At 37.8% G+C, this 18,763-nt stretch overlaps 1 protein-coding gene across 6 annotated transcripts in view; it reads left to right on the forward strand.

Moving 5' to 3' along the window:
* Nucleotides 1-704: 704 nt before the first annotated feature.
* Nucleotides 705-18,763, forward strand: part of Rfx3 (regulatory factor X3) — a 251,199-nt gene continuing 233,140 nt past the window's right edge. For 2 of the 6 annotated variants that reach the window (XM_051199662.1, XM_051199664.1), the window contains exon 1: nt 705-955. Coding sequence is in view for 1 of the 6 variants with exons in the window: in XM_051199663.1 (XP_051055620.1) it covers nt 2,243-2,264 (22 nt within the window). In the remaining 5 variants the exon portion in view is untranslated. Of the gene's footprint in view, nt 956-1,924; nt 2,265-18,763 lie in introns of those variants that run through there. The other 4 variants (XM_051199665.1, XM_051199666.1, XM_051199667.1 and 1 more) reach the window with 3 other exon arrangements.

The following is an 18,763-nucleotide window of genomic DNA, read 5'->3' on the forward strand; positions in this document are numbered from 1 at the left end:
GCTCCCTAAGATGGCGGCGAAAGCACCGCTCACGCCCCGCCGCCCGCGCTCCCGGAGCAGCGGCCTCCGGAGGCGCAAGAGGGCGAGCGCGCGGACGGTGGAGAGGAGAGCACGGCCGGGGCTCTGGCGGCCAGCGCCGGCTGCAGAGAGTCCGGGAAAGGGATCACCCGCGAGGCACAAACGGCCGGGGAACACCAGCACCACCGGCGACCATGGAGGGGGGGGAATCTGGGGGTGGGGGAGAGAAGGGGCGGAGCGCAGCACATCCGGGCCCTTCTCAGGGCCCGCCCCGGAAATGACGATGCTCGGGGGCGGAGCCCGCTCTTCAAAGTGGGTCTGCCCCCGCAGTAGCGCGCGCCTCTCGGAGTCGGGGCCGTCGTCGCTCCCCCTCCCCGGCCTCGCGCTTTCCCTCTCGGGGCTGCGGGCTTCTGGGCACAGAGCTGGCTGCAGAGCCTGGCAGGGCTCGTTCCCCGGGAAGTAGCCCTGGCCTCTAGACCCTCGGCTCCGCCCCCTTCCCCCCCGGCTTCCCGGCGTCCGCAGTAGCGTCCCTCCAGCCTGACTCGCCCTGACCCCGGGCCCGCCAAGTCTAAGCGCACCTCGGGGAACCGACGTCGGAATCCCGAGCGCAGTCCCCGCCCGGGCTCCGAGCTGTCAGTCACGGCGCCGAACCCGCTTCTTCCGGCGCGCTCGGTCCCGCCCTCTCCCCTCCTCCCTCCCCCGCCCCTCCCCGCGCGAGTGTCTCCCTCTCCCTCGCTCCCTCTCTCTCTCCCTCTCTCTCTCTTTTGTGAGTTATAGCAACCGTTGCCTTGTGAATCAAGCGCCATAGTCACCGTAGTCCTGGCGACTGTTACCCATCAACAACAACTACTCCTCTCCTCCTCCTCTTCCTCCTCCTCCTCCCCACCACCACCATCTCCATCACCCACCAACAACACCACAATAATCCACAGCCAAGGTGAATATTCTTCGGTCTCTACATGTGTGTGGGAGCGTGTGGGTCCGTGCGTGTGTTCGTGTGTGCGAGCGAGCGTGGCTGTTGCGGGGTCTCCCTCCTGACACCGGCTGCGGCCGCTCGAGGGGCTCGGTCCCCGGGGCTTGTTTACAATGGACCCGCGCGCGGCGGGCTCGGGGGTGTGGGCGCCGCGCGCCTGCCCGCCCGGCCGGCCTCGGCGCTCTGGGATGGAGCGGGAGCCGGGGTTGCGGGGCGAGCGAGCGGGCTAGGCTAGGGATCCGCCGCTGTCCGTCGCGGGTGTTGGAGCGTCCTCCCCCCCAGGTCTGCGGGCACTCCGGAGGAGGGGCAGGTGGAGAGAAGGGGCTTGCTTTCTCCCTCTCTCTTTCTTTAATTCGCTGCTTTGCAAAGCTGCCTGGTGGCTGCTGCTGTCCAAATCGAAATAGACAGCAGTGAGCGGGGAGGGGGGGACCCCGAAAGGTGCTGTGCTGCTGTTGTTGTTGTTCACTTGCGGGGCCTTGTTGGGGGGTTTTGTTATTTTTATCCTCGTAGCTCGGTGAACTTTTCCCGGAGCCCGCTCCCTTCGTTTCGGCCCCTCTTTCCCTGCCGCGAAACGGGCTGCACTTATTTGACCATCACTGGCCTCATGGGATTCCTTTTTTCTTTTAAAACTGTATTTTTCTTTGTGCTGCAAACAGTCTTAATATCCATTCAGCAGTCTTCCCTCCCCCCTCCCCCTTTTGCACACACATTGAAACCAGGGGCCTCTGCTGCTCTGAGAGATTTTTTTTTTAAGTCTCTCTTTTCTCTCTCCTCTTCCCTCTTCTTTCTCTCTGTCTCTCTTTTTCTGTCTTTCTCCCCGTTCCCCCTCCTTTTCGGTGTGTGTGTGTGTGTGTGCGTGTGTGTGTGTGTGTGTGTGTGTGTGTTTGTGTGCGTGTGCGCGCGCGCTTGTGATTTAAACCGGATGCAGGGCATCTGTGATACTTGGGTTGGTGGTTCCTGACAGCGCTTTATCCTTCATGTGGAGATGGGAGGGGTAGTCCTGAGGTTCTGTTTCACTTTGATGCACCTCCCTCCCCACAGGAGAGTGTTAACAATTTTCATTGTGGTTTTGAGACTTTGTCTGTGATGAACAGGAAAAGGACACAAGGAAGCTTTGTGAGAACTGAGTTCACAACGCTATTTGTGACAGTTATGATACTTTGAGAGTTTTTTTTTTTTTCCTCCCATCTTCATCTCTGTTCCTTTCCCTTGGAGAGTTGAAATTGAAGTCAAGTTGTTCATAAAGAATGTATGAAGCTTCTCAACTTGAAACGTGTGTATATTTCACTTTCTTTGTGGCTGTTAAGATCTGGGCATGTGTGTACTTAACATATTCTTTTTGTTGACTTTCTGGTTTTCTTTGGATTTAACTGCTTATAAGAAAATACTTCTAAAGTATTTCTTTGGAGAAAATAGTCGCCCCTTATAGATTTGAATACTTAACAGTTCTGAAATAGTATATTCTTGATTGGAGCTAACCGGGTTTTACAGACCCTTTAATTTTGCTCATTTTAAGCCTAACAATTGATAGGTTATCAACAGCAAAACATTGATGATGATTGTGAGCTAAAACCAATAAATTGTACTACTATAGTTGCACATATGAAATTTCCAATTCAGATTTTAAAGTGCTTATTTAAATAATCTTTTTAACAGCAAACATTTATTGATTTAACTGACAGAGCAGCCTGTGAATAATGTGACAGTATTAATTATTCTTGAGATTGTCAATGAAGAGGTTGGGTAATTATAATGCCATTAAGGCTAATATTTTGTAACATAAGAGTTGGGGGATTGCAAAAAAAAAATAATAAACTTACCTTTTAATTCATTTCCGTATGCTTGTTATTTTAAATGAAGGTGATATTTGATTCTGAAAGAAGTCTGTTTGGATCTCTCAATAGCTACTCATCCCTTCTCCAACCTGTCTTTGGTGCACATCTCAAATACTAACTTGTATTTTTTCCCTTTCCTTTCCTTTCCTTTCTTTTTTCCTGTCCCTTTTATCCTCTCTGTTCAGATGAGTGTCAAATGCCTGAACATTTTTGGGTGGTGAAGCAACTGGGTCTGAACTTAAAAAGAGTTTTGCTGTCTTGGGACAGTTTTAGATCTTATGCCATTTATATAAGTTTTGGCTGAAAAGCTAAAATCTCTTTGCTTGATAGTTTTATTTGCAGTGTCCAAAATGTTTCAGATACTTATCACTCATCATGTCTGTATCAGGTTTTCCCAAATTTAGTGTTTTGTTTTTTATTCGTTCACAAGTTGATTTGAAAGTGAATGTAACATTGGGTTATATTAAATAGCCTATCCATTTGAAACAAATCTTTGTGTTCTAAGAGTTAATATTAGAGGTAATTTGGCTTCTGATAAGATAAAATTAGTTTTATGGATTGATTAACATTATAATAATTGATCTTTAAAATTAAATACAAAGTTAAATACCATTTAGTTCATTTTCTTTTTTTTCTTATTTTTCCTAGGAGGGACTATACTATGCATTGACATTCTTTGTTTTCAGTTCTGTAGACTAACAAATCTGGGAAAGTGACCTATTTTGAAATGAAATGTATTAAATAGTATCATTTTGAGTAGTAGCTGGATATTTGTGATTCAGAGTGAGCCTTGATGCCTATCTCAGTCTTTTTGAATTGCACCTTGTCTGTTGTACTATTCTATTAAATTGTATAGGGATAGGCATAGTAAATTTATATATGTATAATAATGAATTAATGCATTCCTAGAAGGTTTTGATCATTTCACATTGCTTTCTTTGGCATGAGGTATTTAAGCTTAGTTTGTAAAATCCTGTATTTTTAATCCAATATTAAAATAATCTTGTATTCTGTGGAGGTACTCACAGGGTTTATAGTTTATAAATGAGATAGTGAGATATTCTTTAACTTACCCAGACAATCTTTAAAACCACCACCACCACCAACAACAACAACAAAACAAAACCAAAAAAAAAAAAAAAAAAAAAAAAAAAAAACCCTCTAAGTTAATTGTGGACTCCTCTCCTCCCCTTTTTTAAACAACTGAAAAGTAAAAATTTTCAGGATGGATCATAGTATCAGATATGTGGGAAGATTTAATTTTTCTTTCTGAAAAAATAGCAGTGTGATTTTGTGATTCTCATAGAGACAATATATTACAATAAATGAGAATAAGGAACACGCCAAGTTTCACATTATGAAGTTTGCTAATTTGTTTTTATGCTGAGCATTTCACTAAATATCCTTTACTCACTTTCAGTTACATTAAAAATAGTTTCCCTTACTGAGGTATTTTACCTTAGCTCTTTAACTCTTTAGGTAGGTATACATTACCAGTTGTCATCACAAAATAGATTTTAAATTCCTTTCTGTTCACAGGTGCATAGTGTTCCCCCATTTTGGAAAACCCAGATTAAATGGACTTGACTAAATTTAACCTGTTAGAGACAGATGGCTATTTTAAACAGGTGTCATTCTTTCTTTTTCCTGCATTGTTTGGAACTTGCAGTGGGTCACAGAGGGCTGTCTAAAGCAGGTGGCATCATGTTGAGTTTGTTATATTTTAGTTAATTATTTTCACAAGGAGGGGTTCTTTTTGTATGTAAAAGTTGAGCACTAGCAATCTTTGAAGTGCTCCATGTTTGTTTCTGAACTCACTAGCTTTTATTTGTGAATATCTCTGTAGTTTCAAACTGTAGAAATTGTAGATTTGCAAAAAGATGTTTTGATCTTTTTTGATCCTTATAATGATAAACTGACTTTGAATTGAGAAGAAAATGTCTAACAACAGTTTATATATTCAAGTTAAATTTATCTACAGCAAAAATAGGTGGATTTGAGTAAAATGAAATTTAGCTTACATAACCACTAATATTTTTCCATTCCCTACTTCAAGAGTTTTATTGATAGCATTATTTTAGTTTAAGTTATATATTGGAAAATGTATTATTTTGGTTGGTTCAGTATTTTAAAATTAAAACAAGTTTTCTGACTATTGCTATAATTTTATAGTGATATTTTAAAAATGAAAATTGTTTTTGTTTAAACATATTAAGTATATGTACCCAAATAATTAGAAGGTATCACTCATCCTATTGATTCTCTAAGGTTTATTTTTGATTTATGATTTTATCCTTTTTTGTGTGGGAATTTTATATATCTTATAATGGATACACCAGAGGGTGCTGTGCTGTTTGCAATATAAGATTATTTTCACTAAAATGTAAATTGATTAGAACAGTTGTGTAAAGAAAAATTTTAGCCTCTTACGAATTTAAGCATCTGGCTTACTTCTTTGGTAACCTGTCTATACAGAGAGAGTATGTATGTGTAACACTGTAACATATCACAGTCCAGTAATGAGCTATGTGCCTGAGAGCATGGCCTCAACACAGACTAAGCACTTAGTCTTATAGTTGTGTACATTGGTCATATTATGAGGGTATTTCACTCTTACATCCTGGAACTGTAGTTACCAATGGTTGTGAATGTGTTTACTAGGAACAAAAGCTGTGTTCTTTACAAAAGCAACAAGTAAGTGCTCTTATTCCTACCCTGAGGTTTTTTTTTTTTTTTAAGTGTCATTTTCCAATCTCTTGAGTGGCTTCTTCCCTTATGGATTATACTTTTACACAGTTTATACTCAGTTGCACTCTTTAAAACCATAGTATTTTCTTCAAGAAAGCTTGGGAAAGTATAGTTACATTGTACAAACTTCAGTTTGGGTAATGATGTACTATTTTCCCAACTCTGCTATAGTATTTAAATGTGATATTTTTGAAAAATAACTATTAAACTGTAACAGTTTGTGTACAGGGACACCTTACTTCCAGAATTTCAGAAGAGAGTAGTAGCATTGTCTCCTCACATGGGTCTCACTACAATAATTTAGTAATTTTTCTTTCAACTACAGTATTTTAGTCATTTTCCTTTGCACGTTGTCATTTTATGCCATTGAGGTTTTAAATATATTTGTGGATATATTAAAACTCTTAGTATTTGAAGTCTTATATTTCATGTCTAAGTATGTGTAATGAAAGTTGAGGAAATATCTTGTATAGATTATTACTAGTTGGATGGGATATCATGTTAAAGGCTACATCAGGCTTTAGAGCCAGTTAATCTCATTAACTGTGTGACTGTAGATAAGTTAGCTGCTTTCACTTACTATGTCCTGACATCGGAGCAATGGCAAAGGTATAAATTCATGTGCTGTTGTTGGTCAGTTAGAGAATCAGTGCTTAACGCCTCTTGGGTGTTATAGTTAGGAAAGCTTGGATTGTCATTTGATAATCAACCTTTTAAAACCATAGTAAATTAAAAGAGTGCTATTCCAAAGCTATGTCTTAGTTTTGCTCCACAGGCCTATAATGAGCTCCTTTTACTGCGTTTACATACTTCTCTGGCTTAGAGATTTTTGTGTAGAACTAATGATGTAATATTTCATGATCTCTTATTCTTCCATTGTTTATCTCATTGTCCCATTTATATTTTCTCTTCACATGTTACATATTAATGTATTTGAAAATCTCTGGGTTTCTCTTCATCAACTTTATGCTACATGTAGTCTTTATTATATAGTGACAGTAAATAGTCTAGACAGTTTTAAAACATGAATTCATCAGCAGTTATTCCACAATTTTATAATGTGCTGCTTAACACCATTACTAAGGGGAATAGATGAAGTTACCACCGATATGCTCATTTAGCATTGATGAATAATTTACTAACTGCTACTTATGTAGTAAAGTAGCTTTGGAACATAACCCAGGATAACTTAAAATATGAAATATTACACAAGAAAATGCTATCTTTTGCTTCCTTTAGATGTTAAAAAGTTTCAAATTAACATTTTTAAGTTGGCTGCCACATATAAGGATGCTGTTCGGTAGTTATATTGAATAGCTGTATTTCTATTTTCTGAACAATTTGACTAGTAGTATTTTTCTAGAGTTATTTAAATAATCCTAATCTTACACTGGAAATATGATTTATTTATTCTCTCTGTGTAGCCCAGGGCAGCCTTAATCTCATGATCCTCTTGCCTTAGCTTCCTGGGTTTGGGGATTACCTGTGCCTTGCCACTGTGCCCACTTCAAATTTTCAAAGGAGCCTTGGAATAAGGCCAGGAAATGTGACTTAAATGGATGTACCTACTTCCAAACATCTGTTTTCTTCTGGACAGTGTCTACCTTCTTGAACAGAAATGTAACATTATTTCTTTAGTGATGTAATCTGAATGTTGCATTAATTTAAAAGGTTTCTTAGCCTTGGCTTGGTGGCACATGCCTTTAATCCCAATAACTTGGGAGGCAGAGGCAGGCAGATCTCTGTGAGTTCAAGGCCAGACTGGCCTACAAATGAGGGGCGAGAGGAATTTCCTTCTGGGTATGTATTGGCTTCTGGCAAAATACTTAAGGGTATGATCCAAAATTAGTATGTTTGCACAGTTACCAATACCTATGGTGATTCAACTCCAGTAGTCTTTCTTTTATAGAAGCAGTTATGGCCAGTCAATACTGCTTGCTTTTGTTTTATAGTGCTTTGTCAGATGTTCCCAAGGGTTCTTATATTTCCCATTGAGTCAAAAATATGTGCTAATAGAAGCTTAACCAGGAATATTAAAACCGTGAGGCAACAGGCCTGAGTAAAAGTGAGAGGAGACAGATACATTCAGCAATGCTAAAGAAGAAAGGAAAGAATGTTACTATCCTGGGAAGCAAAGGACTCCCAAGAGTGTGGCCAGAGGAGTGTGAAGAAAAGGACAAAGGTACCCAGTTTGCTGCTAACTGAAACTGCAGACTAGTCACATAAAATATGTGGGTCTCAGTTTCTCCATCTGTAAGATAAACAGTGAGACTATATGATTTCCAAAACTCTTTGCAACCCCTATGAACCTGTGGCAAAATTAGCCTGGGAAGATGGAACATGCCAATGATATGGAACCAGAAATTGGTGTGTGATTTACCTACACGGTCTCAAAATCTAGCATGCTGCTCACTTGTAGCACCCCCCTTCTAAATCTTTCATTCATTCATTCATTCATTCATTCATTCATTCATTCATTCATTCATTCATTTTTGGAGAGCTACAAAGAAAACCCAGAGCCCAGTGATAATGCTCTGGCTATGCCTGTGTCAGGTCCTCAGCGTTCTACCATTTTGGTGGTTTCTTTAGAGAATGGTGGCCAAGTGCTCTGATTTTCTCACCCACATGGGAGTGAGCTGAGCCTCACAGCTTGAGCTCCTGCTGGAACTAGCTTCTCTAAGTATGTGTGCCAGACAAGTGTCTGACAGTTGGGGCTCCTGTTGCTCACCAGCGAGATATTTAAAACAGGACATAATTTTCCCAGTGTGTGGATAGACAGAGGACAGGGTGGGTGGGTGTGGGGAGAGGCAGGCACTAAGGCAGGAAACATTTCTCTACTTAGGAAGGAGCATATACTCTTCTGTATCACAACTCTCACCAGCTTGAATAGGGAAATGTGTGAAGGATAAAGAGATTGTAGTTCTTATTATTTCAGAGTTGCTTTGAATGATATTTTAATTGGTTAATATAAGCAGATTCAAGTTTCTGGACATCATTTGGATTTGTATGCTTAATAGCATTTGTGTATATTTCATATAGCTGTTATTCCTAAAATGGATGTAATGTTCTGCACCCTGAGTTTCTACAGTTTATTTTACTGTGCCAAATCTCTTTAGAGACTCTTTGCTTGTTGAGTTTCTTCAAGCTGTACAGTGGCACATGCCTGCAATACATACCCCCAGGAAGCTGAGGCAGGAGGATTGCAAGTTGTAGGTAGGGTTGCAAGGGAGCCTGTTGTGCTGAAAATTTTCTTTCCTTTAATATTGTCGCTGTGGAGGAATGGGAATGGGTGCTGAAGGAGAACAAGAAACATGCACATTTGGAGATTGTGTCTAGTTTCTCTTGTTAAATACTAGTTACTTGTATATTTCCCCTATTTTACTGTGTTTTGGAGCCCTGGTTGGGGTAGATGTTTCAGGGGCCCAGAATTTGGGGAGGTGGGAGTTGGAAGTGGCTGAAGCAGTGTGGTTTCTCCTGGATCATGTTCCTATTCTGCTGCAGTGTTGGGCAGAATACATATACTTCTTAAGGATAAATATTGTATTACTTTACTAAAATGTTTATTGTATTTCATTAAAGTACTTCATTTATCATCAAGATAAAATATCTGAAATTTTTTTATTCATTAGTACAGTTAGTACATTATTAGATTAAAAAATATCTTTTTCAAGAGCCAGCATTGTGTTTTAGGAATGTTCATATGTGATTCTTTTAGTTGTTTTTTTTTTTTCCTAAGTGCAGGCTGGCATTGAACTCTTGAACATACCACCTCAGCCTCCCAAGTGCTGGGATTAAAGGATTGGTGTGCCATCACACCTGTTTGTAAGTGATTTCTTAATCTGTCTCTTTATACTTTGCTTGTATTTGTATTTGTGGCTATATCTTTGGCTACAAAATGTAACATTTTCCTCTACCTCTATTGTGCTGACATTTTAAAGAGCCAAAGAATCTATTACATCAGACTTTATTTATTAGCCTCTGATTATGTCTGATAAGAATATTGACAAGATTTGATAAAGTATAATCCTTAGGGTTATTAATAAAACAAACTATTATACTAGCAGTCTGGATATCTCCTCTACATGTACTACTTAAAACATGTATTTTCATGTGGTGTGGAGAATATATCTTATATACATTTAATATATGAAAAGTGAAATACATTTTGATTTTTTTTGATTATGTTGCACATCTCAAAATGGCATTTAAATGTCTTGTTTTTAAAAAATACACTTTTAATATGCTTGTGAAAACGGAACTTAGCTTAGATACTCTATTTTATGTGTATGTACATTGTGTATCAATTTAGAAAGTTATCTTAATGCTCATTTTGCAGAGGGCTGTAGGACACTCTCAGTGTTGTTATTTCTTTGCTGCCTTCTATGTTGTCATCACCTTGGAGTCACACAGGGAACCTTCTATCTCCATACTGTTTTCTCCAGGCAGAGGATCCAGGGGAAAGGTTAAGTTCTCCAGGTGACCTCTGTGTGGGGTTGGTAACAGTTTCTGTTAGTGCTTTCCATTGTGTGGCGATTCTTAGAGGTTACTTTGGCTAAGGGCAAAGTACTGGAGTACTTGGAGTACATGGTACTGGAGTTAATAAAGACAAAAATTACAGTTCATTTCAGTTAAAATAGAACTCAGTATTATGTTGCTGGATGAATATTCTGCCATTCTGTGCTTCAGAAGTTTGTTAAGTGTTGGACCTTTCAAATAGTATTGAGTGAGGAACATTCATGATAGATGTAGCCTTATCTCTGAATAAAGGCTTGGCCCATCCACCTTCCAAGTGAGGTGTGGTTCTTTTATCATTGAATTTGGAAAGAGAATATTTTGATTAGTTTTAGGTTTGCATGAGCATATCTGTCTGTCTGTCTGTCTGCCTATCTATCTATCATCTATCTGTCTGTCTGCCTATGTATCTATCTGTCTATCTACCATCTATCTATCATCTGTCTGTCTATATCTATTTATCTATCAGTCATCTATCATTGTCTATCTACCTATAATCTATCTGTCTGTGTATCTATCCATCTATCTATCTATCTATCTACCTACCTACCTACCTACCTACCTACCTACCTAGAGTTTAAAGAAATGTAAGTGACCATGGACTAGAGATGATGATCAGAGTAACTAACCTGTGAGAGGAGGCTGTCCTGATACCCAACTCACCCCTTTTCCTGCAGCCCTATGTAGCAGTAAAGTAAGAGTTCTTTTATACACAATATAAGCCTTGTGCTTTGGTCAGTTTCCATTGCTTTCTAGAATTTTCCTTGCATCTATTATATGAAAACTTTGGAAGTTGTAGTTTATCCTATGGTTTAAAAACCTTTGAAATGCTTCCCATAGGTGGCACCCCATGCCCAGGACACCACTTTGGTCTGAAGAAATGGAGTAAAAATGATAGTAAGTGGGAGTGGGATTTAATTGCAAACACTAAAACATAGACAGAGGAAAATAGGTGTTATTTCAGGGGCAGTACGTGATTCTCAGTTTGCCATGTACAGCAAATCTAATATGCCACTAGTATTTGATTTTGAGACATTCTATCAGAATGTAAGACATACTTGGATATTTCAGTATATAAGTTTTAAATTTATCAGTTTTTTAAACTAATAAAGGATTTCTGTAAGTTGAGTATTTGGTGCCATTACTACTTTGGTTAATTTAGGAATTGTGAACTGGCTTAGATTTCTATTAAATTTTAAGATGTATTTTGAAAAGAAAATAAAGAAATGGAGTATATTAGATACAAAATTGCATTTCTCCAGCTATGTGAATATAGTTTTAATGTTTGAAATTATAGAAGACTACAAAAATGATGAATGAGACTCAGGCATATGACAGGATAAAAAATGATAGGTGGTAATGAAAAATGGATGAAATTAGTAGGAAAATTATAATTAAAGATTAAATAAAGGTAGGTGAATAAATCACTGTGAATAGTGAAATAATCCATTGAATGAGATATCTATAAATTTGTCTATAAATTAGACTATAAATTATAATTAGTAGGAGAAGGTGAGGAAGGGATACCCTAGGTTTTGTTTTTTGGTTTTCCTTTGTATATGTGTGGTACCACATTTAGAATATTTTTCACAAATATTTACAATAAAGCTTTGATACCTTGATTTTTGTTGTTGTATTAAATTTGACTATTTCTGGAGGTTATGTATAGAAAAGGTACAACTGTTGCATGGACATCTTATTTTTATTATTATAACAGAAATACAATATTAGTATAAAAAGTAATCAAAGTTCACATCTCAATTGGAATCTCTGGTTTTCATATATTTAAAATTGTACATTTGGGGATGGCAGTATATTGTATATGTACTATAAATATATATTCTTTAATGCTTGTATTTTGGAATATGTAAAAGATATGAAAGTGGAAGGGTATAATGAACCTTGTGTACTTAACACATAGACTTCACAATTACTATTACCCGTTGTTATTAAAGCTGTGTAACAATTGTGTGCCTTGTTGCATGCCTGTAGTCCCAGCTATACTGGAGGTTGAGGTGGGAGGCTCACTTGAGCTCAGTAAATCAAAGGTATATAATTGAAAGACTTGTTACTAAAAGTAATTTCAGTCCTTATCCTTATCAGTGAGAGATTTGAAACAATGATATAATATGGAGGCAAAGTATCTTAACACCATTGACCTTCATATTGCTTTTTCTAAGAACTTTAAATTAAGAAATTTGTTTTTGCTTGCTGTTAAGTTAAGCTGTTAGGTAAAGTCATTTGTTTAGTAATGCCAGGTTTCTCTACTTGAAAATTGATTTAGTAAAAAGGGGGTGAACCCAAGGACAGAAGCTCATGTTTTACAGGTAGAGGAAAGTCTTGAGATAAATCTTTCAGAGGTGATGGAGTTCAAATTTGATCTGTCATTATCCCAACTTTTTATGGAAAGATTTGAATAAAACACTTAAGAGCCATTGTAAGTTATCAAGGGAGGAGAAGCAGCTGCCTTCTGGAATATTCAGTGTGCTAGGACTAGCTGCTCAGTTGTGATAGGTTGGTAGGATGTTTGCTTATCGTGTGCAAAGACCTGTGATCTGGGTGCTGTAATCCTAGCACAGGGAGGTAGAGGTGGGGGAATCATATGTTCGATGTCATTCTCAGCTACATAGTGAGTTCAGATCCATCTGAGATGCATTGTACCATGTTTAGGTGTAACGAATTTGGTTTTTCTGCCTGCCGCCGCCCGGTCTTGTCCTGCTGCTGTGCCACTAGCCCCAAATAATACATAGAGACTCTGTATTTGATACAATACTGTTGCGGTTACTCGCTGAAGGGAGAGCACATCTTAAATAACCCATTACTGTTGATCTATGTATTATTCAAACGAGCTTACAGGTTTCTCCAGACTCTCCATCTTGACTCCCCTTACTATTCCACCCCTTGTCTCCTAGCCCTCCTATCTTCCTTTCCATTGGCCAACAGTGCTTTATTATTAACCAGTATGAGAAACATATACAGAATGACATCTCCCATCATCCCTCTTTTCTGTCTAAATAAAAACAAGGGTTTTAACCTTAACATAGCAAAATATATCACATAACAGTTATCAAATAAGAATCACAGTTAACACTATTTAGTCCATTAACATTTAGCAAGATTTGAAGAAAATATTTCATCATCTATCATATCTTTGTGTGTCTAAAGTCTAAGTAACTTATCTTTAATACTAAGGAAAACTGTAACCATAACCTCTGTCTTCAAGTCCCCAAAGACCACAGAAGGATAGTATAAACCTAGAAATGACAGGGACAACTCACTGCCTGGTCACCCGAAGTTCTTTTGTAATCTTCCATCTTCAGCCCATAGGCCATAGTGTGTCTGGCAGACTCTTCAGCAACACAGGAAACTTTAAACTGTCTCTTGTATTGGCAGTTTGCAGTCACCCTGTGCCGCAACTGTCTCGAAGACTCTTCCATGAAGCAGGATCTCTGTAGCAATGTCCATCTTGAATCAGCAGTACTTTTCATTGGGTCCGCATGTCCAGTTTATACAGCATAAAGTCAAACAGTCCAGACAAGAGCAGTATCTTGTCCAAATGGCTAGTCTTGCCATATTGGAAGTAAACTCCATAATGAGTTTCTTTAATGTCCACATCTCCTTTCTGACACAGGTGGTGTTGCCAGGAACAATTATGTCTCATTGTCAAGAAAAACCCTAAACCATTTTAAATGCCATATTCTGTAGGTCTTTGAAAGGTTTGAAGAATTCCTATCTATCTCAAATACATCTCTGTGTATCTTGAAAAACCTAACTAACTTAACTCTAAACTTTGACTATCATAGATAATTATCTATTATCTGTACTACATTGTACATTACATTTCTAACTGAGCTCAATAAACACTTACCTAAACAAGAGGAGAAATATACATATCACAAAATTGACATTAAATTGTATCAATAAATGAAAAACCATTCCAAAACAAAGCAATCATATCAATACCATAATTCCCTTTTATCTTTAAAAATAATTGGCTGTGATCATTACCCATTTATAACCAAGTCCATTTACATGAAAACAAACATTTATAAACAATATTTGGGAATTTGGGCGTCTTTTCAAACTACTTCCTGCTGATAGGGGGCGCTGTCATGGGGGGATCCTGAGAAGATGGCAGTAGTCTGCATGGCTGCCTTGTTCAAGCAGTTTTGAATGTTGATTATTTGATAACTGTTATGTGATATATTTTGCTATGTTAAGGTTAAAACCCTTCATGTTATTTTAGACAGAAAAGAGGAGATGATGGGAGATGTCATTCTATATATGTTTCTCATACTGGTTAATAATAAAACACTGTTGGCGTGGCGGCGGGACATGACCAGCACTGGCGGGCCGAAAAAACCATACTTGTTATAGTGGTATTTCTAGAGGATTTCATTGTGAAACTAATGCAATACCAATTTAAGCATTAGTTGTAGTAACTTTATGCGCATTTAGAAAATGTGTACAAAAACACAGTTTTATTTGGCTTTTATTATTTTATGTTGTAGAAATATCAATAGGGCATAGGAAGGAAATTTTATTCTTATTAACCATTACAAGTTCCTCTCTTAAATATTACTGTCCCTGGGATGTGATATAATGTAAAAGGCAGGCATTTCTGGTATGTGAGAATAATACTGATAGACATTTGTCCTATTTTGGAATAACCACCTAATAGCAAACAGCTATAATTTGGAGGAATTCCTGTCTCTTCGTATATAAAGAGGAACATTAACCAAAAAATTTACTTTGGTGCTTTTTGTGTTTGGAACTTCAAATGCCATATAACGAATGCCCTTATTTATTTATTTATTTATTTATTTATTTATTTATTTATTTATTTAACTCAGCTCAAGTCCCCCTGTCTCAGCTTCGCTATTCTACTATCATTTTCTTCAGGTGAAGAAGCAAGAGGGCGCTATAGTGAAGATAGGAGAGGAATGGCTCATTATTTTAATACGATTGCATGTATTTTCAATGGCATGCCTATGCCATACTGCTAGAAACATAATTAGGATATCTGAAATTGGAGTGCTTACATTTCATGTGCACTTTGGAGGTTATCTCTGTCTCCCACTTGCTTTAAAGGCCAGAAAACTGAGGGTAAGTAAGTGACTCATGATGAACCTCATACACTTCATTTTGACTCATTTCATATAGCAGTGCAAAACTTTTCTTACAGGCACACACCATAAGCATGATGCTTTTAAAATTCTATACTTCTTCTAGTTTGTATTCTTAATTTCCCTGTTTTCTAGAGAATGCAGACGTTTGTAATTCTACATTCTAAATTTGAGTACTTTTTAAAATTTCCAACTGTAAGCTTGGGTATAAGAATCATTGAATTATTCTGTTTTGCAGTTATTTGGAAGTAAAGTTAATTGTTTCCTTTGAAACCTTTTAAGGTTCAACAGTAATTGAAACTACAGTGTGGAAAACTACCTTTTGTTCCTGTCATTTGTAGTTTTTTAATATGAAATTCTCAGGCTTGGTGTGTATTTTCACTTTTGCACATGAAGATGGAGCCCAGGATTTCATCCACTTAGCATCTGCTCTCTGCTACTGAGTTACCTCACCCCCACCCCCAGCTCTTCTGATTCGACTCATTTTGAGGATTAATATGAAAATCAGTTTAATGTACGAAATGTAAATGCTTGTGGGTTACTCTATAGTGAAGCCAAAGTGAAATAATTGACACTTGATACAGTTCACACAAGCTGAGACTTGCCAAGCTGGGCTTTAAAGGTGTTGCAGTACTCTTAAATATGAATGAGCACACCAAAATAATGAATATGTGAATCGACTGCCCTTAACTCCATAGCAACGGGAAGCAACACATTCAGCCATGTTATTATATCATGTTTAATTTTGTAACTTGGGTCTTTGGAAGAATATTTGGTTTATCAATTAATAGTATGAGACTAATGTGGCAGGAATAAGTAATTACCAAGATTTTGGATTACTGTCCCTATTGTAGAATTAGCAGTAAATCTTTGACCTCAAGCTTGAACTGAGTTTGCTCTCCTTTTTTGTGATAAAGGTGTATAATTCTGAGTGTTAGCACTGTTAGTTATGTGAAGCAGTCCATCTAAGATTCACCAAGAAGGTTGACAAGTGACCTCTCCGGCACAACCTGATTTCTCTGCAGTCTAATTTGTGGCACCAAATCTGAAAGATACATTTATATAAAGCAAGAGCAGGTTTCCTATGGGGGAAAACCGTTTGTCATTTGCTCTTAACAAGGTAAATCCCCATAGACAGACGTTCTTGTAAAACTGTTCCCATTGGATTTATTCTCACCTTCAATAAAAAAGGAGATATGGTAAACAAAGGTATGACGAAATATTAGTTAGCTCTTGCATTTTTGTTGGAAAGTTCCCAATTCTTACTCTCTTAGGTTAAAACAGTACAATTTCATATGAATAGAGTACACAGTGTTGCTTTGTGCTTAGCTGATGATCTTGTTTTGTGGAAAGTGATCAGAACAATTTATGTTTACATTTAAATGTGTCTTTGTTGATAGTGTGTTTACTGGGCCATAAAATGAAAAATAGAAGTGTTAAAAGTATAATTCAGATGAAAAGTGCCAAAGCCTTTCAGTCAGTGAATTAAAATCTGAATATAGAGAATAAGTTGGAGTAGTGCGAGATGGTTGAATCTATTGTATATATAGGGGGAGAGTATAAAACAAGAAATGTGCTCTAATATCCTGAATTTATAACCTGGGTTATGTTTGCTTCAACTGATAATATATCAACATTAGTGTATATGTATATTAATGTGTCTTCTAACAGTTTTTCTTTATTTTAAAAAATAACTTAAGAGTTGTATATTTCTCTGGGTCAGAATCTTTTAAAGCAGTGGTCCTCAACCCTCCTATTTTTTTTTTACAGTTTAATACAGTTCCTCATGTTGTGGTGACCCCCAACCATAAAGTTACTTCATTGCTACTTCATAACTGTAGTTTTGCTACTGTTATGAATTACATTGTAAATATCTGATATGCAGGGCATCTGGTCACAATCAGCAGATTGAGAACCAATGTTTTAATGATTTCTCCCTGCCTTTTTACAATAATAATTTAAAAAGTATTTATTCCATTCTCCATTGTGCCACAAAACTGCTTAGCTTTGGCCACGTGGAGGTTGTGGTCTTCGATGCATTTCATGCTCACACTTTACTACTCTGCTCTGTAATTCCGTTTTTTTCCAGCCAGCCCGCTTTTTTTACTGTACTAGGAACTGATTAAGAACATGATTGAAATGAACCTACCTGGGTTAGAATTCCAGCATCCACTACTGACAGTTTAATCCTTGGGCAGACGTCTTCAAGTCTGAAATGGAACTGACAATTCTGCTGTGAGGGATGGTTTGGAGGCCCTGTTATATGGTGCATATATAAGTTACTGTGCTTGATGTGGGAGTGAACGATAAGGGAGAGATGCTATCAGTGCTAGCATCATCTCAGCAGTTGTGCCTTATGTTGTCTTAACCCTTTGTCCCCAGTCTGTGTTGCTTTAGAATGCATTTTGTTCCCTAATTAAGTTTCTCTTACATAAAGTTAAGAGTGATCCCCAGCTTAAGGAACTCACTTATAACAAAACCATTTTCCAGAGTACTAATTAGGAATTATGTTTTATAGTCTTTTTTTTTTTATCAAATTGTAAGCTTCTTGAGGGCAAAGATTGTGTATTAGATTTTAAATTCAGTATCAGAACTAATGTTCTTTCCTAGAAGAGGAAATCAATCACTAATTTGTTGAATAAGCATCAGATTGTAATCAATTATCTTTTCATTTCTTACATCAAAAAAACTTAGTTGCAGTTAGAACAATACATTTTTATGAATATCATTGCATATATTTACAGCATTTTTGTACAAAATACATTTAATTAATAAATGAATGTAATGTTGGCATTTTGTTAAATACAATACTACTTAGTTAACAGTACATTTGGGTTGCCTTCAGTCTAAATCTCTTTCCTCTTATCTTTTCAAACAGCATTTTGTTCCTTACTCTGGATGCACAAATGAATTCCATCTGCCTGTGGGTTTCTGTAGCATCTTGGCAAACAAGTATTAGCAGTTGTGGAATGCTTTATCAAATCTGGTTGTAGTAGGTGCATATATTTCTAATTCTGTGTACCATATGAGAAATTGGGAGAATTTGGGGATTTTGCCTTTTGAGGAGCTACTTTGACTACTGTAAACTTCTGTGTTTCTCTCTTTGCTGGCTAAGTTGACTGTATCCACTGGGATGTTAAAGCAGTAGGAATGCCAATGTCATCAACAAAGTAACTGGTAGACTCGTAATGGAATGATTACAGTAGTCATACCTGTGATGGATCTGTGGTATCTAAGAAAGTTATCTGCCATGAAATCTAAATAGAGGCTTTAAATTGAGAGCAATCATTTTCTTTCTTTCTTTCTTCCTTCCTTCCTTTCTTTCTTCCTTCCTTCCTTCCTTCCTTCCTTCCTTCCTTTCTTCTTTCTTTCTTTCTTTCTTTTTTTTTTTTTTTTGTGGAGCTGTAATTTAAAAGTCCTGTTACCCGTCTTTGGGGGGGGGGCTTCAGTTGGATCCAGCCAACTTGCCTGGTTGTACCTGAGGTGGGGAGTAAATGTACTAAGGAAAAGACAGAGTCATAGGATAGAGTCAGAAGGGCAATCCAGTGAAT

Source organism: Phodopus roborovskii, unplaced genomic scaffold (assembly GCF_943737965.1).
Source record: "Phodopus roborovskii unplaced genomic scaffold, PHOROB, whole genome shotgun sequence".
Taxonomy (NCBI): Eukaryota; Metazoa; Chordata; class Mammalia; order Rodentia; family Cricetidae; genus Phodopus; species Phodopus roborovskii.